General features: G+C 35.4%; 2 protein-coding genes and 1 non-coding gene across 3 annotated transcripts; all 3 read left to right on the forward strand.

The window, feature by feature from the left end:
• Positions 1-1718: 1718 nt before the first annotated feature.
• Positions 1719-1800, forward strand: Trnal-uag. Its single transcript has one exon. It is a non-coding gene; the product is annotated as a tRNA-Leu (tRNA).
• Positions 1801-2948: 1148 nt separating this feature from the next.
• Positions 2949-3871, forward strand: LOC123258043 (ATP-dependent Clp protease proteolytic subunit; the record flags this gene model as incomplete). The annotated part of the gene is made up of 1 exon (XM_044717953.1): positions 2949-3871. A coding segment is annotated over exon 1 (567 nt), but the record flags the coding sequence as incomplete, so codon positions are not given.
• A 14857-nt stretch (positions 3872-18728) lies between these two features.
• On the forward strand, positions 18729-20589 carry LOC123258044 (60 kDa chaperonin). The gene has a single exon (XM_044717954.1). It carries the CDS (start codon positions 18827-18829, stop codon positions 20474-20476), a length of 1650 nt encoding a protein of 549 aa, XP_044573889.1. The 5' UTR covers positions 18729-18826; the 3' UTR covers positions 20477-20589.
• Positions 20590-24963: the final 4374 nt, after the last annotated feature.

Here is a 24963-nt window from a genome sequence, read left to right on the forward strand (position 1 = left end):
TAGTTGATGGCTGCTTGCTTTTTCTTCAAACACGTCCCAAAGATCCTTTTCTAGCGATATATTATACAATTTATTGATATAAACTACTCCCGTGGGTGAAGTTGTGTTAATTTCGAGCAGGAAGTCATCTATAATATCAATACCAACAAATATTAGCCCTCTTTTCTTTAATTCAGGACCAATTTTGTTACATATTTCATTGTTTCTATCGTTCATTTGAGCGGGCTCAAAACTTGCTCCAAGTCGCATGTTTGTTCTGATCTCTCCACTGATTTTTGGAATTCGTTTCATTACACCAATTGGTTGGCCATAAAGTAGCAATATTCTTTTATCTTTATCTATGTTTTTACAAAATGATTGTGCAATCACAGGGCATTCGTATTTTGCTATCATGAGATCCACTACTACTTGAATACTATTCTCATCTTGTATTCTTATCACATCGTTTCCTCCATAACTATACAATGGCTTCAGAATAATATCTTGATAGTTGTAGTAGAAATCTCTAATCATTGATATATTTTCAGTAATCAAAGTTGGCGGAATTAGCTCTGGAAATAATGAAGTTATCAATTTTTCAGGACAATTTCTTATTTCTGTTGGATTGTTAATTACCAATGCGCTGGTTTTTTCTAAGATATATGTTGTTGTAATATAACGCATATCAAAGGGTGGATCCTGTCTGATAAATATGATGTCCATTTCATTCAAGTTGATTGCTACATCCTCTTTAGAGATAAAACTAAAATCATCAACGCTGACTTTCTGAGCCAGAGCAATTGGATGGTTTAGCTTTAGTGCTAAATTGTTAGGAGCATAGACAAAAACTTCGTGCTTCCTCCTTTGTGCTTCCTTTATTAGCACGAATGTAGTGTCAGTTTCAAAATTTATATTTTCATCCATCTGAAAGGCAACTTTCATTTATGTTCTCTACCTATTGTCACAATTGTACAAATGTTATAATTTGAAAGCGATTTTTGCCTAATGGCGTAACTTACTGTACCTATATCGTACATAACTTACAACTTGTTTTACTCCCTTTACTTTTCTTGCAATTGCTATTACAGCTTTTAATTCCGCTTTATTTTGGGCTATACCCATCAAATAAACAACTCTATCAACCGTATTAACGCTATAATTAATTGACTTAATATTTCTTTTTCCCAGGAGTCTTGTTCTTATTTCCGCTGTTATCATGCCATCTACAGTGGTGTCTAGCATGGAAGCCATTTGAATTGGTATTACTCTTATTTCATTTATCACTTCTTTAATTTCTTTTTGCTGCCAAGCTATTTTTTCTGCTGTAAGTTGTTTTTCAGGAGTGTCAACACTTCCAATGAGCAATACTCTTCCTTCACTTACTTTAACCTTTATGGATGAAAATAGCCCATGTTTTAAGAGCCCCTTATTAATTCTGATGACCATAGTCGTATCATCAATGATATTTCCCAAGGATTTGTCCTGCATTGTTATTGCTGTTGCTGTCGCTGTAGCCACCACACCACCTATTATAAGGGTTGTGCAACCACTTTGTGTAATCAAAAAAATTGCGAGTAAGAAGCTTGTTATTAATCTCATTATTGATTTTCAGGGTTTAGAGCTTTCATTAAGAAATGTTAATAAGCTTTTTTGATTGTGTAAATACCATAAATTAAGTAAGACTTTAAACCTTGAATATTTTTAATGGAATACCTATAATAGGGTACTGAAAATTTCTTGCGGATATGGCGGAATTGGTAGACGTGCCAGGTTTAGGTCCTGGTGAGCTTGCTCGTGGGGGTTCAAGTCCCTCTATCCGCACTTTAAAGTCATGTAACTTAGGTTTTAAGGGAAAATTTATAATCACTAAATACACTTTTGTTTGTGTAAAAACCTGTTCTTAAGGATTGTGTTTAACTTAAATTCTGGTAAAATGACTCTATTAAGATATGAATTAAAATGTTAATAAATGAATTATGATGTCTAATAATATACCTCAAAATACAGTCGAAGTAAGTAGCGTATATACCTACAAAGAGCTTAGTATAGATAAACTAAAGTATGAGTATGAAATCACAGTTGGTAGTGATTATATAAAACAAAAGGTAAATTCCAGGTTGCAAGAGATAGCAGAAAATGCAAAATCACCTGGATTTAGGGCTGGAAAGATGCCCTATGACCTTGTTGTTGCAAATTATAAAAACGAGGCTTTGGAATATGTGATAAATAATACAATTGATTATTGCTCAAGTGATTTGATGAAAAAAATTGAAGTCAAGTCTCACATTTATCCTAAGGTTGATGTTATATCATTACCAGATCTGGGCAAAGAAAATGAGGAGGGCAATTTTGTATACAAGCTATCTTTTGAGTCGATGCCTGAAGTACCGATGATAGATCTTGACAAAATAAACTTAAAGAAAATTGAAGCAAAGATTGAAGAGGAAGATATAAAAGAATTTATTGATTCTATCAAAACAAAGTTCCCCAATTTTGCCTCTGTTGATGATGCTTCTTATCAAGCGAAAGATGGGGATAAATTGATAATTGATTTTGAAGGGCGGATTAGGAATAAGCTCTTTCAAGGTGGAAGTAGCAAAAATTTTGCCGTTAATTTAGGGTCTGGCACATTTATTAATGGTTTTGAAGATCAATTAACTGGTATGAAAAAGGGAGAAACAAAGAACTTTAAGTTGAAATTTCCTGAAAATTACCAAGCCATTTCCCTTGCAGGACAGGAAGCTGATTTTTCTGTGCGAGTTAATGAGATTCAAATTGCCAAAGATTTTGAAAATGATGATGAAATAGCTAAGAGTATTGGGTTTAAAGATTATTCTTTGCTAATAAATCATGCAAAAAAAATGATTGGTGATCAGTGCACCGAAATGAGAAATCTCTTAATTAAAAAGGAGCTGTTTGATTATTTGGATGCTAACTATAGTTTTGATTTACCCACAGACATAGTAAAACAAGAGCAACAAAGAATGGAAGGAGAATTGGGTGCTCAAAATGATTCTCGTAAAGAAGCTGAAAAACGTGTAAAGCTTGCTATGTTATTTATGAAATTTAGTGCAGAACATAAAATATCATTAACTCAAAATGATGTTTTGAGTGTTATTGTAAATCAATATGTCAGTAAAGATGTGCAATTTGACAGAGTACTTAAGCATTTTGAATCAAATAAACAATTTCAAGAATTAGTTAGAGGGCAAGCGCTTGAGTATAAAGTGACAGATTATATAATAGAAAAAGTTAGTAAAGAAGAGCAGATTATTTCTGTGAAAGAATTAAAGGAATTATTTGATAATATTTAGTAGGAAAAGGTATGACTCTTATACCAATTGTAGTTGAACAAACTAGTCGCGGTGAGCGCGCTTATGACATATATTCAAGACTAGTGAAAGAAAGAATAATTTTTGTAACAGGTCCTATTGAGGACAACATGGCCAGTGTAATAGTAGCACAGCTTTTATTTTTAGAATCGGAAAATCCCGATAAAGACATTTGTATGTACATCAACTCACCAGGTGGTGTTGTAACTGCTGGTTTGTCGATCTACGATACAATGCAATATATAAACCCAGACGTTTCAACTTTATGTATAGGTCAAGCTGCGTCTATGGGTTCTTTATTGCTTGCAGCTGGTACAAAAGGTAAGCGCTACTCTCTACCTCATTCAAGAATTATGATACATCAGCCATCTGGTGGTTATCATGGTCAAGCAACTGATATAGAAATACATGCTAATGAAATTTTGCGGGTTAAGAAAAAACTAAATCAAATTTATGAAAAACATACTGGAAATTCACTGAAGAAAATTGAAGGAATGATGGAAAGAGATAAATTCATGGATCCTGAAGAAGCAAGGAAAATTGGCTTAATTGACAGGGTGATAGCTGAGCGTACAGATATTGAAATTGAAAATATTAAAGTTAAACAAAAGGTGGGTTAATGGATAACAATAATGATTTACACTACTGTTCTTTTTGCAACAAGGCGCAAGATGAAGTAGATAAATTGATTACTAACTCTTCGGATGGTTTAAAGGTGTTTATTTGTAATGAGTGCATAGAATTATCCCATAAAGCAATAAGTCAAAAGAAAGATAGATCTTTTAATTCAGATCGTATATCTGATATGAAGCTATTACTAAAGAAACCTGAGGATATAAAAAACTTTCTCAGCAAGCATGTTGTAGGTCAAGAACACGCGCAACACGTTTTATCTGTAGCTATGTATAACCATTGTCAATCCATGGTACAATTTCATGCTATAAGTGATATTGAAATCGAGAAGTCAAATATAATGCTTATTGGTCCCACTGGTTCTGGTAAGACTTTGCTAGCCAAAACACTTGCTAAAGTTTCAGATGTGCCATTTGCTATGGCTGATGCGACAACTTTAACTGAGGCAGGTTATGTGGGTGATGATGTAGAAAGCGTGTTGTCGCGTTTATTACAAGCTGCAAATTATGACGTTGTAAAAGCACAGCGTGGTATAGTGTTTATAGATGAAATAGACAAGATTACAAGAAAATCTGAAAGCACTTCAATAACCCGTGACGTTTCAGGTGAAGGGGTCCAGCAAGCTCTGCTTAAGATTATGGAGGGTACAGTTGCTTATGTTCCGCCACAAGGAGGGCGAAAACACCCACAACAAGAGTTTATACAAGTGGATACTAGTAACATACTGTTTATTTGTGGAGGAGCTTTTGAAGGCCTCGATAAAATTATTGAAGCGAGAAAAAAGGGAACGTCAGTTGGCTTTGGAGCAGATATAAGTCAGTCTAAAGAGCAAAAGAAAAAGAATGCTTTACATGATGTTCAACCTGAAGATTTAATCAAATTCGGTTTAATACCCGAATTTGTAGGGCGGGTTCCAATAACTGCTGTTTTAGATGAGCTGGATCATGAAGATTTAATACATGTGTTGACAGAGCCAAGGAATGCACTAATAAAACAGTACAAAGCATTGCTTGCGTTTAGCAAAGTAAACCTTGAGTTTTCAGATGAAGCAATATCAGCTATTGCTAAAAAGGCTATAAGCTACAAAACAGGTGCAAGAATGTTACGTGCTATCTTGGAGTCACTTTTGCTTGACATTATGTATACATCTGGAAACGGAGGCTTTGAAGGTAGCACTATAGTAATCACTAAGAAAATGGTAGAATTAGGAAAAGCAACGGTTAATCATAATAACAATGGCAATGTTATAACGGTTAATGATTAATTTGAGGCATATATTATGAACATTGAACGTGCTGTAAGCTCTAGTTTTACTGCATTGCCAGTATTACCTTTAAGAGATGTAGTAATTTTTCCAAATATAATGGTGCCTTTATTCATAGGCAGAGAAAAATCTGTTAATGCACTAGAGTATGCAATAAGTAGTAGTAATCACCAAAATGAGATTTTTCTTGTAGCACAGAAAGATGGCTCTGTTGATAATCCAGAGCCTGAAGATCTTTATGAAGTAGGTGTGTTAGCAAGCATTGTACAACCGTTAATAAAATTACCTGACAATGCAGTAAAAGTTATAATCCGGGGGATAAGAAGGGGAAGAGTTGTAGAATATATTAGCTCTCATACTTTATTACAAGCCAGGGTAGAGTTAGACAATTATTATAAAGAAGATGAAGACAATATTGATTTAGAAGCTTTAAGGCGGTCTGTTGTAGACGCGTTCGATAGCTGGTGTAAGCTAAACAAGAAAAATCAACCCGAGGTTGCCATTAACTCCATTGATCAAATCAAAGAAGTTGATCAACTTGTAGACACGGTAGCTTCACATTTAAATATAAAAGTATCAGATAAACAAAGTATACTTGAGGCTTATGACCCAGAAGAGCGTTTAAAAAAAGCTTTTGCTTTTATTGAGAGAGAAATGAGTATTTTGAACGCACAAAACCGTTTATATAAGACAATTAAATCGCAAGTTGAAAGCACTCAGAAAGTTTACTACCTTAACGAGCAATTGAAAGCTATACAGAAAGAATTAGGCGAATTTGAGAATGGTGATGAAGGGAATATACTCAATGAATTTGAAAAAAAGATAAATGAAACAAAGCTTTCTCAGGAAGCAAGAGAGAAAGCTATAACTGATTTGAAGAGATACAAGAAAATGAATCCCATTTCTCCTGAAGCTACAGTTATATCTAGTTACTTGCATTGGTTGCTTGAGTTGCCATGGGGAAAGTACAAAGATGCAAAAATTAACTTAAATGCAGCTAAGAAAATCTTAGATGAAAATCATTATGGCATAGAGAAAGTAAAAGATAGAATAATAGAATTTTTAGCGGTATTAAAAAGAGTAAAAGAGATAAAAGGTCCTATACTTTGCTTAGTTGGACCGCCAGGTGTTGGTAAAACTTCTTTAGCTAAGTCTATGGCAAGAGCAGTAGGAAGAGATTTTGTTCGCATAGCTCTTGGTGGTGTGCGTGATGAGTCTGAGATACGAGGGCATAGGAAAACTTATATTGGCTCAATGCCTGGTAAAATCATTCAACACATGAAAAAAGCTAATTCATGCAACCCGCTTTTTCTGCTTGATGAAATAGATAAGATGGGTTCTGATTCGCGTGGCGATCCTGCATCTGCATTACTTGAGGTTTTAGATACTGAGCACAATAAACACTTTACGGATCATTACTTGGAAGTTGAGTTTGATCTTTCAAGTGTAATGTTTGTAGCTACGGCAAACAGCTTAAATTTACCACATCCTTTGCGTGATAGGATGGAAATTATACAATTGTCTGGTTATACTGAAGATGAAAAAATCAGTATTGCTACACACCACCTTATTCCGAAGTTAAAGAAGGAGCATGGTTTGTATCAGAAGGAATGGGACATAACTAATGAGGCGTTATACGAGTTGATACGTTTATATACACGTGAAAGTGGTGTGCGGAGTATGGAAAGGGAGCTTGCAAAGCTCATGAGAAAGGCAGTTAAAGAAATATTGACTGATAAAAATAAGAAAATATCCGTAGGGGTTGACAATTTACAAGATTATTTAGGGGTACGTAAATATACCTTTGGCATTGCGGAAAATGAGAGTTTAGTAGGAATAGTAACTGGGCTCGCCTATACTGAAACAGGTGGTGATATTTTGATGATAGAATCAGTCCTAATTCCGGGCAAGGGAGAAATAAAATACACAGGAAAGCTTGGAGAGGTTATGCAAGAATCTATAAAAGCTGCGTATAGTTATATTCGATCGAATTGTTTATTTTTTGGTATAAAGCCCGAAAAATTCCAAAATAATGATATACATTTGCATGTACCTGAGGGTGCTGTACCAAAAGATGGCCCTTCTGCTGGCGGCGCGGTATGTACGTCTATTGTTTCTCTTATGACGAATATACCAGTTAACAAAAATGTTGCTATGACAGGCGAAGTGACATTGCGTGGTAGAGTTTTAGCTATTGGGGGCTTAAGAGAAAAATTGCTTGCAGCGCTCAGAGGATCAATCAAAACTGTGATTATACCAAGTGAAAATGAGAAAGATATGCAAGAGATTCCGGCAAGCATCAAAGAGGGGATCAACGTAGTTTTTGCTAAGAATATTGATGAAGTTATGAAAGTTGCTTTAATGCACCCTACTACTCCAATTGATGGTGATGATAATCAAAATAGTGTGCCTTCCTCTATAGAAAATAAAGATGATACTTTTCCTATGTCGGAAACATTGAAGCATTAGATTAAGAAAATATTATACAATCTCCACTTCTTTTTTATCCGGCAAAAACCCACCAACTTGCGCATTCCATAGGGTCTTATACATTCCGTTTTTATCAAGAAGTTCCTGATGCGTGCCATCTTCTAAAATCTTACCTTGATCAAACACTAAAATGCGATCCATATGCAAAAGCGTAGATAGGCGGTGGGCTATTACTATTGTAGTTTTATCTTGCATCAACTCCCATAGAGATTCTTGAATATTACTTTCAGTCACAGAATCAAGCTGTGAAGTTGCTTCATCCAGAATTAATATAGGAGCATTTTTTAAGATAGCTCTGGCAATTGCGATACGTTGCCTTTGTCCACCAGAAAGTTTCACACCTCTTTCACCAACGAGTGAATCATAACCTTGGGGTAATTTTGAAATAAACTCATGAACATGTGCTTTTTTTGCCGCTTCAATTACTTCATCATCGCTAGCATTTGTTTTTCCATAGCGAATATTCTCCATCAAAGTCCTATGAAAAAGCGATGGATCTTGTGGGATCATTGCGATTTTTGCACGCAAAGAATCCTGCGTAACATTACAAATATCTTGATCATCTATGAGAATTGCACCATCAGTTACATCGTAAAGCCTTAATATCAGGTTCACAAAAGTAGACTTACCACCACCTGAATAGCCAACAAGTCCTACCTTCTGTCCAGCTTTGATAGCGATTGATTTATTCTGGAAAAGAGGTTCGGTACCATCGTAATGGAATTTGACATTATTAAAAGTGATTTGCCCACTATTACATTTGAGAGAAACTGCATCAAGTTTATCCTGAATTTCGCAATGTATCATTAATGAAATTAAACTTTGCTTACATCTACCGACTGCTTTATTGAATTCATCGACCTCTGACATGGTGAACCACATCATATGTCCTGTTTCCATCGATAAACCTAATATTAAAGCAAAATCACCTATAGCCACTAAGTTTTTGCTGTAAAGATAAATTAGAAAACAAGCAGAAGAAGCCATCATAATGGCTATTAATCCTCCTTGTATGGAGTGCATGATAAATGAGTAAAAATGGGTTGCTGTATACGCTTTTTGCTGATTACACAAAAATGGAATCATTCTTGAATTTTCATAAGACTTTCTAGAAAAATTTCTGACATTACTTTGATTAGATAGAGAATCAACCAGCTCACCTATCACTATCGATTCTTCTTTAGCTTGAACATCAGACAGCGAAATAAGCTTTCGTGACATCATAATGCTTGCACTTGCAAAGAATATGAACCAGACAACCAATATGAAATAAAATATAGAATTTACAGAGTAAGCAGCTATAAAAGCAGCCAACAACAATGAAGCTCCTCTTAAGAAATTCGGTGCAACTCTGCTTATCAGAATTTCAATTCCATCTGCTAGATTAGTAATTTGTCTTGAAATTTTTCCTGATAAATTATCCTGATAAAATTTATTAGATTTTCCGAGTACATGATCCATCACTTTTCCAATGACACTATTAATAACAACAGGAATAAATCTACAGCGTATATAACCAATTCCTCTCCAAGTGAAATTATCAAATACGATAAAATTCACGACAATCAGGCTTGATGGTAATATTAAAATTGAAATATCTCCATTCTGCACATGTGGTAGAAGGTTGATGATGTTCTTAATCAGTATGCTGTTCAACGGTCCCCAAAATCCCGCAAAGATTGCAAGGGAAACAAAAATCGAGACCGATAATTTGTATGGTTTCAAAAAATGCCAGATGAAAGAATATAAAGTTTTAGGTAGCTGATGATTCATTTGAACACTCAATTTCTTCACCTTCCTTTCTATCTGGCAAAAACCCACCAACTTGCGCATCCCATAAGGATATGACTTGCTTTGTTGTTATGTCATTCATATTTTTTACTTATTCTATCTCCCAGTTTAATTCAAGTAGATGATAACAATCATATTATAATAGTCCTTTTCATGGAAACCTTTTCTGGTAGATTGCTTTCTAGAAAAACATTGGTCAAGATGCTAACTGTGGTTTATAATAATATAAATTATATCATAGTTGATTTGCATTTATCAGAGCTGAGGTATGTTTTATCTTACAAATTTTTTGCCTATTTTACTGTTCCTCTTTCTTTTTGTAGGAAGTGGTATATATTTTACTATTCTTGGCGTGTCAAATGCTTTTTATCAGTTATCTCCACTGGTAGCCATTGTTCCTGCCATAGCTCTGGGTTGGGTTTTATACAAGGGCAATACTGAAGAAAAAATGTATGCCTTTCTAGATGGGGTAAGAGATCGTAATATTATCACTATGTGCATCATTTTTTTACTTGCAGGTGCATTCAGTGAAGTAACTAAAGCAATCGGTAGTGCTGATGCCACAGTTAATTTGGCTCTTTCATTTATACCAACACAATTTTTACTCATAGGATTATTTTTTGTAGCAGCTTTCATCTCCACTGCTATTGGTACATCAATGGGCACCATTGCAACAATTGCTCCTATTGCAGTTGAACTGACACAAGCTGGGATTTCTCCTTCCTTAGGAGTTGCAACTGTTGTAGGAGGAGCAATGTTTGGCGACAATTTATCTATTATCTCTGATACTACAATTGCATCTGTGATGTCTCAAAAGGCTGATATAAAGAAAAAATTAAAACTGAATGCAAAAGTGGCACTAATTGCTTCTATATTCACAATAATTATATTATTTTATAGCTCAAGCAATAGTGCTGCTATTTCAGTTAAGGAGTATTCTTTATTGCTTGTGGCTCCTTACATCATACTTATATTGCTTGCAAACTTTGGAATCAATGTATTTACGGCATTGGTTTTAAGCATAACTTTTGCTGGAATCATTGGATTTATAAATAACAACAATTATGGGTTATTGTTTTTAAGCCAAAACATCACCAAAGGGTTTATGAGTATGCATGAAATTATGCTACTGTCATTGATGGTTGGCGGACTTTCAGGACTGGTAGGTAAAAATTCTAAGGAGTTTGCAGATAAACTTTCATCTTGGGTTATGATACAACGTGGTGGACAAAAAACTGCGCAGTTATTTATTGCAAAAATAGTCAGTATATTTGATATTTTACTTGCAAATAACACCATCGCTATAATTTTTAGTGGTGAAATTGCTAGAGATATTGCTAAGAAATATGAAATACCGCCTCACTATAGTGCAGCATGGCTAGGCATATTTTCTTGTGTATTTCAAGGATTAATACCGTATGGCGCTCAATTGCTTTTGGCTAGCACTATTGCTGGAGTTTCACCTTTGGCAGTCGTGCCACACGTATACTATTGCTATGTTTTAGGTATTATTGCAGTGTTATATATTGTATTGAACAAAATTGAGAAAAAAGATTGTGCTTAATATACAAGACAACGCTCCGCTCTGTAGAAAATGGATGTTCTTAGCAGTATGTGCCCTTGCTTGCTCTGGGTTACTGTCAATAATTGTTATTTTTCTACGATTGCCTTTTATCTCCTCTCTCGTTCCTTCTGCACAATATATTTTTGATAATGCGCTGGTAATACACGTGAACTTGTCAATTTTAGTGTGGATGTGCTCTATAATATCTCTGCTCTTTATCATAAACCTACAAAATACCAATAGTTGGTTTAACTTTTCATGGGTTCTATCAACCCTTTCGATGCTGCTCATATTTATATCCGCATTCGTTCCAAACACTGAAGTTATCAAAAGTAACTATATTCCCGTATTACAAAACAAATTATTTTTACTTGGACTCAGTTTATTTATTGCCAGTATATTAGTAAATACAATGCTAGCATACACATCAAAAAAAGAGGTTTCATTTCTCTCTGTTGGGCAAATTGGGCTAGTTATTATACTTGTATCGTCATTTCTTTGCTTTGTTTTAGCATATAATAATATGCCTCCAGGTCTATATCACTCAGATAATAATTTATTTTACGAATATCTCTTTTGGGGAGGCGGACATTTATTGCAGTTTGCTTTTACTCAAGGAATGTTTTTAGTCTATTTAATGATCAGTGATGTTAGTTTAGCTTCAAGCAATAAAATTACTATTTTACCACTATTTATAAACACGATTTTAGCTGTAGGCGCACCGTTTGTATATTTTGTTTATCCAGTTGATAGTGCCAAGTTAATACAGTTTTTTACTTGGCATATGAGGATTGCTGGAGCAGTTTTGCCGTGCTTTTTGATAATATTAGTGTGCTGCAACATCAGAACTTTTATTAATGATAAAAGCAACTATTTATTACATTCATTTTTGTTGTTCACTTATGGAGATGTGCTCGGAGTGTTGACTATTGAAGGTAATGTCACGATTCCCGCTCATTACCATGGTTCTGTAGTTGGGATCACTATAGCTTTTATGAACTTTGTTTATTGGCTGTTACCCAAATTAAACTTTAAAGAGATAAAAAGTTCCATGGTAAGATTACAGATTTATGCCTACAGTATAGGGCATTTTCTCCATATTACTGGCCTTGTTTGGCTTGGTGGATATGGTGCTTTAAGGAAGGTTGCAGATCTGCCAAGTATTTCATCAATGTTAGCACGCACGTGCTTCATTATAGGTGGCGCTATATCAGTTGTTGGTGGAATGTTGTTCGTAATAATTGTGCTTTTACATCTGTTAAAAGGCAAAGCGCGTACCAACTGACCCATAGAAACGAAAAAACTTCCTTGACAAACTCCGCCAGCGCCCTTATCATGAAACTGAAGCTATTTATTTATCTTCTCTGTACAGATTAAATGACAAAAAAACTCACGTATCTGGCGTCCCATGTTTAATTTTTTGCACTATGTGCATCTTATGTCTTTATAAAATTTCTAGGTTTTTACCTAATATAAGCTGAAATGCGCTTATAAAGCATTTAAAACATCAAAAAACGCCGATTTAAAAAATGGATAGTGAATAACTAGCTACCCTAGGGTTTCTTTTGCCTTTTTTTCTGTTTAGTAAATTTCTTAATGTTTATAATTTAGATTAGTTGCGGCTTAAAAGCAACTAAATCGCGGTTATTAAGCGTTTAGAATAAAAAAAACGCCATACTTGAAAGTATAATGTAAGTAATTAGCCAACCACGGGGCTTCTTTTGCCTTTTTTTTCATTTGGTAAATTTCTTAATGTTTATGGCTAAAGATTGCACGAATGTTGCAATTACAAAAGCGTTTCTACTAGGAGGGTGTCATCCCAGTGCTTGACACTGGGATCCAGCCTTTCTGCAATCTCATCGGAAACGTTGTAACCACTTTCTATACTAGTTTGCTTGTGAGCAACCTGGATCCCAGTGTCAGCTACTCGGATGACACCGAAGGGGCTACTCGGATGACACCATTCTTTTTCCTGGATCCAAATAGTCAAGGCACTGGAATGACAAAAAAAGGAGGCACTGGAACGACAAAGTGGAGTGTCTGCTTCTGTCATCCTATGATAGCTAAAAAGACCTGGTCACGCGCTGGAATGACACCGAAGGGGCTACTGCCCTCTTGGATGGAGACCAGTGTCAGCTACTTAGATGATACCTTGTATCTTGAAAAAAGCATCTAGTGTTTTTAAGCTTAAGCATTAGGTGGAGAAGGGAAGAACTCTGGAAGATTCCTTAGATATAAAATCTGTAGAAAAGAAAAGAGTTCCCTTCTCAAAAGTAGAGGCTGGACGGTATCGTAGAAAGGCCTAAATGGTTCTAATTCTGTATTCACAAGGTAAGCCTTACTTTTCATTTTTAATAGTAGTATATGGAGTTATATATGATCAACAACTTTTTAGGTATAGATGTTTCAAAAGAACGCTTTGATGTTTCTCTCTCATTCATAAGTAAAAAAGGAAAGCGTGAAACTAGGAAAAGGAAATTTAAAAATGATGATACTGGGTTTCAAGGTCTACTGAACTTTCTACAAAAACATAACGTAGAAGAAGTAAAAGCTTGCATGGAATCCACTGGTTGTTATAGCGAAGCTTTGGCTGAGTTCCTCCACAACGCTGGATATTTCGTTAGTGTTGTAAACCCAGCTTGCATAAGATTTTATGCAAAAAGTAAGCTTACACGACAAAAGAATGACCAGACTGATGCAGAGATTATTGCAGATTATTGTCAAAGACAGGAACCTTCTCGTTGGACACCACCTTCTCCTGAAAAGAAAAAATTAAAACATCTTTATCGTTGCTCAAATGCGTTAAAGGATGAGTTAACATTAGCAAATAATCATTTAGAAAAGAAAGAGAGACTGCCTAAAGAAGTTGCAAATGCTTGGGAAGACCTTGCAATGAACATAGAGCAAAAAATAGAAACAATAAAAAACTCCATACGCGAACTATTAAAACAACACAAAGAATTGTTGGAAGATTTTCAACTCCTATTAACTATTCCAGGAATAGGAGAGGAAACAGCAATAGCTATTTTAGCTGAAATTCCTGGTATAAAAGCCTTTATAAATGCTAGGCAATTGGCAGCATATGCTGGAACTATACCACAAAATATAACATCAGGCTCATCCGTACATGCCAAGCCCAGATTAAGTAAAACCGGTTCACGAACATTACGTAAAGCAATGTACTTTCCTGCTATAGCAGCTAAAAAGCATAATCCTATCATTATGGCTTCTTGCGAAAGATTAAAAGAGAAAGGCAAGCATGCTATGGCCATAGTTGGTGCTGCAATGCGTAAGTTACTTCATATAGTTTTTGGTGTTTTAAGTTCAAAAAAGGCCTTTGATCCAGATCATATCAAGAACTATAGGGCTAAAAGGTTAACTGAAGGTTTAGTACTTTAAAATCAAAAAATGCTTCTAATTCATCTTATGTAAAATGGCATCTTACACAAATTTATTGAATGTTGTTGGTTAGTGGATATGTTGATAAGTAAATTTCTGCTGTTTTATATGTAACTAATTTACTTATCAACATATCCACTAACTATAATCTGTATACTGCTACACAGTTGGAAGTATTTTTTGATTTTATTATGCAATTTGGAGAATTTTTATGACTTTTTTGTTGACTAACAAGACGGTATCTTTTTTCTACTTAGTTTAGGTTATGCAGAAGTCTAATACAATTATAGAACAAGCTTAAAAATTCTGGTAAAGTAGTTTTATTTACAAAGAAAGAATATGCTACTTGAAATTGAAAAGCGCAGCATAACAAATGCATTGTGGAAGTTGCAAGAAGCAGATCAAAGGCAAATCTTAACTCTTACACAGAGATTTGAGTTACCAGAAATATTAGCAAGAATATTGGTTACTCGTGGTGTTAACATAGAAAATGCAAGCGACTTCTTATATCCACTAATCAGATCGCTATTACCAGATCCCTTTCACCTTCTTGATATGGATAAAGCTGTTTCTCGTATAATACGGGCAATAAAAAATGATGAAAACCTTGCAATATTTGGTGACTATGATGTTGATGGTGCAACGTCGTCAGCATTGATTAACAGGTACCTGAGAGCAATCGATATACACTCTATAATCTACATTCCAGATCGTGTTGATGAGGGTTATGGATTAAGCACAGATGCTTTATTACAACTTAAAAAGAATGGAATTGATTTATGTATTTCCGTTGATTGTGGTACGCTTGCATATCAACCAATAGAAGATGCAAAGGCTTTTGGTCTTGATATTATAGTTGTTGACCATCACCTTGGTACGGAAAAATTACCAAGCGCCGTAGCAATTGTGAATCCAAACCGCCTTGATGAGAGCTCTCCTTATAATAACCTAGCAGCAGTTGGAGTGTCATTTCTGCTAATTGTTGCTCTTAATAAAAGCCTACGTGAGCAAGGATTTTTTACCAACAAAAAAGAACCAGATTTATTTGATCTGTTGGATTTGGTTGCCCTGGGAACTGTCTGTGATGTTATGCAGATCACAGGCCTCAATAGAGCACTTGTCTCACAAGGATTAAAAGTTATGTCAACAAGAAAAAACGTTGGCTTGCGTGTTTTATTTGATGCTTTGGGAATCCTTGAAAAACCAAGTGTTTCTCGATTAGGGTTTAGTATTGGGCCATGCATAAATGCTGGAGGAAGAATTGGAGAAGCATCGCTTGGTGCAAGGTTGCTTTCCACCGATGATGATGAAGAGGCACATTCAATCGCGCTAAAATTAATAGATTTGAATAATGCAAGAAAAGTGTTAGAAAATGAGGCTCTCTTGGAAGCTACAGCACAAGCGGAAAAGTCTGCCCAATCAGGTGCGAATTTTATAATGATAAGTGGCAATTGGCACCAGGGAATAATTGGTATAATTGCATCAAGGCTAAAGGAGCAGTTTCACTTGCCAACAGTAGTGATATCTTTAAATAATGGAATAGGAAAAGCAAGCTGTAGATCAATTTTGGGAGTTGATATCGGTGCTGCAGTCCTTTCCGCAAAGTTTATAAATTTGATTATTGAAGGTGGTGGCCATAGTATGGCGGCAGGATTTTCAATTAAAGAAGACAAAATAAATGATTTGCATGATTTTTTTACTGAAAGATTTTCAAATTCTATAAATGAGAAAACTTTAAAAGCTGATAGTATAGTAACTGCTAAAGCAATAAATTTGTCTTTATGGAATCAATTGCAACGCTTGGGACCATTTGGAGTTGGAAATCCTGAACCAAGGTTTATTATCCAAGGAGCAAAGATAAGAAAGCCTGAAGTTATAGGAGTTGACCATATAAAATGTTTTATTGCTGATGATAATGTTATGGTAAAAGCTATTGCATTTCGTTCTGCAAATACTCATCTTGGCTCTGCTATCATGCAGGGTAATGTTAAAGCTATTTTGGGTAAAATCTCTATGAATTACTGGAATGGCAATGAATTTGTACAATTTTTAATAGAAGATGTATTGACCATTAGTTGAGTGTATCTGTTCAGCAGAGTGGCAAAATAGGTAGACAAGATAAACCAAAAAATCGAGAAAAAGTGAGTTTACAACAACTGGTGTCATGAAATTATCTGACACTGATTTCCATCCAAGAGGGTGTCATCCCAGTGCTCCTATAATGTCATCCCAGTGCGTGACACTGGGATGACACCCTACTTAACCGTCATACCGCGATTCATTCGCGGTATCTCTTAGCCGCTAACAAGTAGCGGGATGACGAGCTTATCGTCATGCCACTGCGAACCGTCATACCGCCGCGAACCGTCATACCGCGATTCATTCGCGGTATCTCTAGATCCCGCTAACAAGCAGTGGGATGACGAGCTTATCGTCACGCCGCCACGAACCGTCATACCGCCGCGAACCGTCATACCGCGATTCATTCGCGGTATCTCTAGATCCCGCTAACAAGTAGCGGGATGACGGTTGTCGTTTAGCCATAAACATTAAAAAATTTACCAAATGAAAAAAAAGGCAAAAGAAACCCTAGTCATTGTCTATTTTCAGTATTGGCGTTTTTAAGTCTTAAACACTGCAATTTAGCTGCTTTTGAATGCAACTAACCTACGCTGCAAATGTTTAAGAAATTTACTAAGCAGAAAAAAAGGCAAAAGAAACCCCGTGTTAGCTAGTTGTCACTCTCTAATCCTGCAAATTGGCGTACTATACTGTCTTAAACGACTTATAAGCGCGTTTCAGCTTATATAGGTAAAAACCCAGAAATGTTGTGAAGACATAAGGTGCACATAGTGCAAAAAATTAAAAATAAGACGCCAACTACGTTGTTTTCTTGCTGTTTAATCTGCACAGATGAAGATAACTGAATACCTTCAATATCATGATAAGGGCGCTGGCGAAGGGTGTCAAGCAAGTTTTTCGTTTCTATATGGGCTACCTTAAGACTTCAACGTCTTAACGCACTTGACCCCACCAGCATATAAATTTGCATAGCTCTTTCCAGTATTAAGCAATGCAAGTCCAATGTTGTCTACACTAGAGCGCAGTTCCCCTATTTCCTCATTGTTTTCATTTGTCACTTTAGTGCCAATATCTGGAAGTGCGTTATCCCCCTCAACAAGGTAAAGTTTTCTTCTGAATATTTCTTGTCTGCTCATTCGATTTACAACTTCCTGACCTATATAACACCCCTTATTAAAGCTTATACCGTTTACCTTATCGATTAAAAATTGCAGCGGAAACGATGAATTCTGCACCATATCTTTCGCTCCATCTGGAACGAGATTTTGAATTCTAACTTTTTCATACTGAGTAAAATCCCCAACCGGCTCTTTTATTTCATCTTTATGTATGATCCTCATTCCTAGCAGCTTGTGCCTTGGATCTTGAAAAATAACTTGTGATTCACTACTACACTCCGCCAACTTAGTATTAAACAAAACTCCAACCTTATATAGTGCGCTAACGTCTTTAATTTTCACTTTCAAATAAGTTTTAAGCAAATCCAGTTTCTCGATTATTTGCTGCAAGTGCATGTTTTCGCACTCTAAGAGGGTGTATTTACCATATTCAATAAGAAAAAAATCATATAGATATTTTCCCTGAGGGCTAAGCAATAAAGAGTAAATGGCTTTTTGGCTATCCAACTTATTAATATCATTGGTTATAATACCCTGCAGAAAATCTCTAGTGTCAGGCCCATATAGCACTATCACACCACGACTTAAAAATGGTATATAACTCATGAAATCTCTATAAATAAATCTAAATTTTATTATATAACATTAGGCTCTTTTAGAAACTGCTTTTGGCGTGCATATTTTATAATGGCGTGCATATTTTACAAGCTCCAGCCCTTGAAATCTAACTTACGAGTATATATATATAAACTTATAAGTTAATTTGTTGATGAGGAAAAACAAATGTCAAGTATAAGTTTAAATGTATTAGATGATAGCGTGCTGATCAAGCCTATTAGCGAAGAAAAGCAAGGTGGAATTGTGCTTCCATCAAGTGCTGAAAAGAAACCTACTAAAGGTGAAGTTATAGCAATTGGTGAAGGTTCACGCAATTCAAGTGGCGAACGCGTAACTTTAACTGTGAAAGCTGGTGATAAAGTGTTCTATCGTCAATGGGCTGGTACAGAAATAGAACATAATGATGAAAAGCTTATCGTGATGAAAGAGTCCGATATACTTGCTGTCATTAAATAGCAGTCTTTATTTTACTAAACTTAAACAAAGCGCAACATGACGCATTGTGAATGATTTTATTATAGTTTTCTAAATTTTTTATTAACAAGAGGTGATAAAAATGACTAATGTAGTAGTATCAGGTGAGCAGTTGCAAGAAGCCTTTCGTGAAGTCGCAGCAATAGTAGACTCAACGGTGGCAATAACTGCGGGACCTAGAGGAAAAACAGTAGGGATTAATAAGCCCTATGGAGCACCAGAAATTACAAAAGATGGTTATAAGGTGATGAAGGGTATCAAGCCTGAAAAACCATTAAACGCTGCGATAGCAAGCATCTTTGCACAAAGTTGTTCTCAATGTAACGATAAAGTTGGTGATGGTACAACAACGTGCTCAATACTAACTAGCAACATGATAATGGAAGCTTCAAAATCAATTGCTGCTGGAAACGATCGTGTTGGTATTAAAAACGGAATACAGAAGGCAAAAGATGTAATATTAAAGGAAATTGCGTCAATGTCTCGTACAATTTCTCTAGAGAAAATAGACGAAGTGGCACAAGTTGCAATAATCTCTGCAAATGGTGATAAGGATATAGGTAACAGTATCGCTGATTCCGTGAAAAAAGTTGGAAAAGAGGGTGTAATAACTGTTGAAGAGAGTAAAGGTTCAAAAGAGTTAGAAGTTGAGCTGACTACTGGCATGCAATTTGATCGCGGTTATCTCTCTCCGTATTTTATTACAAATAATGAAAAAATGATCGTGGAGCTTGATAATCCTTATCTATTAATTACAGAGAAAAAATTAAATATTATTCAACCTTTACTTCCTGTTCTTGAAGCTATTGTTAAATCTGGTAAACCTTTGGTTATTATTGCAGAGGATATCGAAGGTGAAGCATTAAGCACTTTAGTTATCAATAAATTGCGTGGTGGTTTAAAAGTTGCTGCAGTAAAAGCTCCAGGTTTTGGTGACAGAAGAAAGGAGATGCTCGAAGACATAGCAACTTTGACTGGTGCTAAGTACGTCATAAAAGATGAACTTGGAATCAAGATGGAAGATCTCACGCTTGATGATCTTGGTACGGCTAAAAATGTTAAAATTACTAAAGATAATACCACAGTTGTCAGCGAAAATAGCGATTCTGACAGTGTGAAAGCTAGAATCGAGCAGATTAAATCTCAAATTGAAACTTCAACTTCTGATTATGATAAAGAAAAGCTAAGAGAACGTTTAGCGAAATTATCAGGTGGCGTTGCTGTGCTCAAAGTTGGTGGAGCAACTGAAGTGGAAGTTAAAGAACGTAGAGATAGAGTCGAAGATGCGCTGCATGCAACAAGAGCTGCAATTGAAGAAGGTATAGTTCCAGGTGGTGGGGTTGCGCTTCTTTATGCTTCATCTGTTCTCGACAAATTAAAAGGTGCAAGTGACGAGGAACAAATAGGCATAAACATTATCAAGAAAGTTCTCAGTGCTCCAATTAGAAGGTTAGTTAAAAATGCTGGTCTTGAATCTGCTGTTATAATTGACTATTTGATTAAGCAGAATGATAAAGAGCTTATATACAACGTTGAGGCTATGAATTACGCTAATGCATTTACAGCTGGTGTGATTGATCCAGCAAAAGTGGTGCGTATTGCTTTTGAAACAGCGGTATCTGTTGCGAGTGTGCTGATAACTACTGAATCTATGATAGTTGATGTACCAAGCAAAGAAAATGCTTCATCTCCTATGGGTGCAGGAGAAATGAGTGGCATGGGTGGATTCTAAGTAGAATGAAACCGTGGAGCAATTGCTCCACGGTAGTTCCAAAAAATCTCACATTTTACTATTCGTTAAAGGTAATACGTTTGGTGCAGAAATGCACTACTGTTTGCATCCGTTTCGCTCCTTTATATTGTGGTTGTCTAATAACAAAAAGGCAGCATAAGAAAACTATAACACCTAGTATATTTATACTATAGCTGACCCAAGCAACACGTCATACCGCGATTCATTCCACAACTGTACGAACATTACAATATGGCACATAGTAAACGATGTCATGAAAGTAGCTGACACTGGAATTCAGAAAAAAGGATTATGTCATTCCAGTGCTTGACACTGGAATCCAGCATTTCCATAATCATCAAAACATTGTATTTTAACAAAAAACAGCTATTTTTATGCTTGCCAACTTAATAAAATTCCTGGATCCCAGTGTCAAGCACTGGGATGACACCCTCCTTATGGGCCAAAATCACAATGTTCGTACAGTTGTGGATTCATTCGCGGTATCTCGGCATAGATTCCGCTAACAAGTAGCGGAATGACGAATTTGTCGTTTTTCAGATTGTCGTAAGTCAGTTTAGCTATAGCATAATGCTATATTAATAAATAATCTATATAATACTATTAAATATAATAATTAAAATCTAAATTACTTTCTCTATAAAAGGAGAAATTTACCTTAATGAAAATACATATATATTTAATATTGTTTTTATTTTTTTCTTGCACTCAACTATATGCTGACGAGGAAATTGCAAAATTTGATTTACTTATTGGCGAGATAAATGAAGCAAGCTTCACTCTTAAAGGTGCAATAAAGGTTACAGTAGAACCAGGCTGGCACATATATTATAAAGATCCTGGAGATTTTGGCCTTCCCACGTCTATTAGTTACGAAGGTAATGCATCAGATATAAATATTCACTGGCCTATTCCAAAGGAACATAAAGATAAAGTAGGGAGAGAGACGTTTGTAAGTAACGTATATGAGGATATGGTATTATTTCCCTTTAAGATGAATATATTTTTAAATCAAGGGTATATTGACCTTAACTTCCATATAAATTATGCGATATGTAAAGATAGGTGCATCCCTAAAAATGTTGAGATAAAAATCAGGCAACCATTAAAGGATTTTATAGATTCTGATATCAATAAACTTATAAATGAGTGGTATGAAAAATAGAGTTCTCATGGGGTAGGTGTCATTCCAGCGCGTGACACTGGAATCTCATTTACTTTTTTGTTCACTATGTGAGGAACTTGGGCCTACAAGTATATAAACATAATGGTTTCACATAAAAAATTTAGATCCCAGATACTGTCTCTGCTGTCAAACAAATTATCCAACAAAATTACAATTAAATGGTTGATTCTTTTTAAGAATACCAAAAAAGACATGCATTAATTTTCGCATTAACGCAAGAACTATGACTTTTGGACATTTGCCTTTACTTGCTAGACGCTGACAAAACTTTTGAAAATGATTATTATGGTTTTTGACTACTATAGCTGGCATATAAAGAGCTTTTCGAATACGCTCAGATCCTATTTTGCATATGCAACTTCTCTTACTTACTGACGATCCCGATTGATAATGTCCTGGCAGCAAAAGCTGTAAATTGTTTAGCATTGTCAAAGTTATCAACTGATGGCATTTCTGCGACAACAGCAACAGCAGTAAGATATCCTATACCTTTTATAGTCTTAAGGTTTTCCACCATATTTTTTAGATGTGGATAGTTATTTATATGCTCATTAATTTCTTTTTCGAGAACAATAATTTGCTCCTCTATTGCCAAAATTACTTTAGATATAGCTTCTTTGCAACTGGAATGCATATTTTTGTTTTCCAAGCGATTTGTCTGTTGCACCTTATCATCTTTTAGCGATTGCATGCAACGCCCTCAAATGCCTCATTTCAGGTGCAATGGGCTTCCAAAGAGCAGGTTTGTTGGCGATACAAAATCTAGCTATCATAACTGCATCTGATTTATCTGTCTTATTTCTGAGCAGCTCACTTTTGCCAAAAGCTTTCTGGGTTTACTATACTGACATTATGTCCTAAATCGTGCATAAAAGTAGCCAAATCTTCTCCATACCAACTAGTTGCTTCAAGACATAAATGAGTAAGATTTGCTCCATGGCCATTGCACCAAACTACAAGTTTTGCAAAACCATCTTGATTATTTTGAAAGACTTTGTGTCGTTTTTTACTGTCCACTAACAAACAAACATCAAATTTCTTTTTTGAAATATCCACACCCAAAATAGCATTTACTTGCATAAAATTGCCTCCAAGACTATAAATAAACTGAGAGTTTAGACTAACCTTGTAATACGGGATATAATTCCAAAAGATACTGTTCAGTCTTTAACTCTATGGGAGGGAAGCAAAATCTGGCTTAATGGCATTAGTGTCGCATCAGCTTCACCCTCCCTGTGAGGTATTTTAGCTCTAATGCCTCACATCATAAAGATACAAGTGTCACGCACTAACTGTACGAACATTGAGATATAAGAGTAATTTGTACCAAGAAAAAAGATGTCATCCCAGTGCCCAGACACTGGGATCCAGATTGGACACTAAGTTGGTGAGTATAAAAGTAGCTAACCTTATGTTAAAACACAATATTTTTGGTGAGGGGTTGCATTAAAAGCTGGATTCCAGTGTCAAGCACTGGAATGACATCGTCTTAACATTGTACCATATTACAATGTTCGTACAGTTATGTGTCACGCTACTTGGATGACAAGAAAAGATACCGTCTTGTTAGTCAACAAAAAAGTCATAAAAATTCTCCAAATTGCATAATAAAATCAAAAAATACTTCCAACTGTGTAGCAGTATACAGATTATAGTTAGTGGATATGTTGATAAGTAAATTAGTTACATATAAAACAGCAGAAATTTACTTATCAACATATCCACTAACCAACAACATTCAATAAATTTGTGTAAGATGCCATTTTACATAAGATGAATTAGAAGCATTTTTTGATTTTAAAGTACTAAACCTTCAGTTAACCTTTTAGCCCTATAGTTCTTGATATGATCTGGATCAAAGGCCTTTTTTGAACTTAAAACACCAAAAACTATATGAAGTAACTTACGCATTGCAGCACCAACTATGGCCATAGCATGCTTGCCTTTCTCTTTTAATCTTTCGCAAGAAGCCATAATGATAGGATTATGCTTTTTAGCTGCTATAGCAGGAAAGTACATTGCTTTATGTAATGTTCGTGAACCGGTTTTACTTAATCTGGGCTTGGCATGTACGGATGAGCCTGATGTTATATTTTGTGGTATAGTTCCAGCATATGCTGCCAATTGCCTAGCATTTATAAAGGCTTTTATACCAGGAATTTCAGCTAAAATAGCTATTGCTGTTTCCTCTCCTATTCCTGGAATAGTTAATAGGAGTTGAAAATCTTCCAACAATTCTTTGTGTTGTTTTAATAGTTCGCGTATGGAGTTTTTTATTGTTTCTATTTTTTGCTCTATGTTCATTGCAAGGTCTTCCCAAGCATTTGCAACTTCTTTAGGCAGTCTCTCTTTCTTTTCTAAATGATTATTTGCTAATGTTAACTCATCCTTTAACGCATTTGAGCAACGATAAAGATGTTTTAATTTTTTCTTTTCAGGAGAAGGTGGTGTCCAACGAGAAGGTTCCTGTCTTTGACAATAATCTGCAATAATCTCTGCATCAGTCTGGTCATTCTTTTGTCGTGTAAGCTTACTTTTTGCATAAAATCTTATGCAAGCTGGGTTTACAACACTAACGAAATATCCAGCGTTGTGGAGGAACTCAGCCAAAGCTTCGCTATAACAACCAGTGGATTCCATGCAAGCTTTTACTTCTTCTACGTTATGTTTTTGTAGAAAGTTCAGTAGACCTTGAAACCCAGTATCATCATTTTTAAATTTCCTTTTCCTAGTTTCACGCTTTCCTTTTTTACTTATGAATGAGAGAGAAACATCAAAGCGTTCTTTTGAAACATCTATACCTAAAAAGTTGTTGATCATATATAACTCCATATACTACTATTAAAAATGAAAAGTAAGGCTTACCTTGTGAATACAGAATTAGAACCATTTAGGCCTTTCTACGATACCGTCCAGCCTCTACTTTTGAGAAGGGAACTCTTTTCTTTTCTACAGATTTTATATCTAAGGAATCTTCCAGAGTTCTTCCCTTCTCCACCTAATGCTTAAGCTTAAAAACACTAGATGCTTTTTTCAAGATACAAGGTTTCTAGAATGACGGAAACGAAGTCATACATAGAAAATAGGTTAGGTATTTTCAATTTTTGTTGTATACTCAAATAAAAATCTCACTTTTACAGATGGATACAGTAAAGTTTGTTTTATTACTGCCAACAATATTACTCATGCTAGTTGCTGGTGTTTACCTATCGATTAAACTAAAATGGCTACAGGTATTTAGATTACCATACGCCCTTTCACTCCTTGGAGCTAAAAAAGG

The sequence above is a fragment of the Drosophila ananassae genome (genome assembly GCF_017639315.1).
Source record: "Drosophila ananassae strain 14024-0371.13 chromosome 4 unlocalized genomic scaffold, ASM1763931v2 tig00000241, whole genome shotgun sequence".
Taxonomy (NCBI): domain Eukaryota; kingdom Metazoa; phylum Arthropoda; class Insecta; order Diptera; family Drosophilidae; genus Drosophila; species Drosophila ananassae.

Excerpts from the sequence above, each read along its gene's own strand:
- LOC123258044 (XM_044717954.1), top strand. The coding sequence starts at position 18,827 with ATGACTAATGTAGTAGTATCAGGTGAGCAGTTGCAAGAAGCCTTTCGT.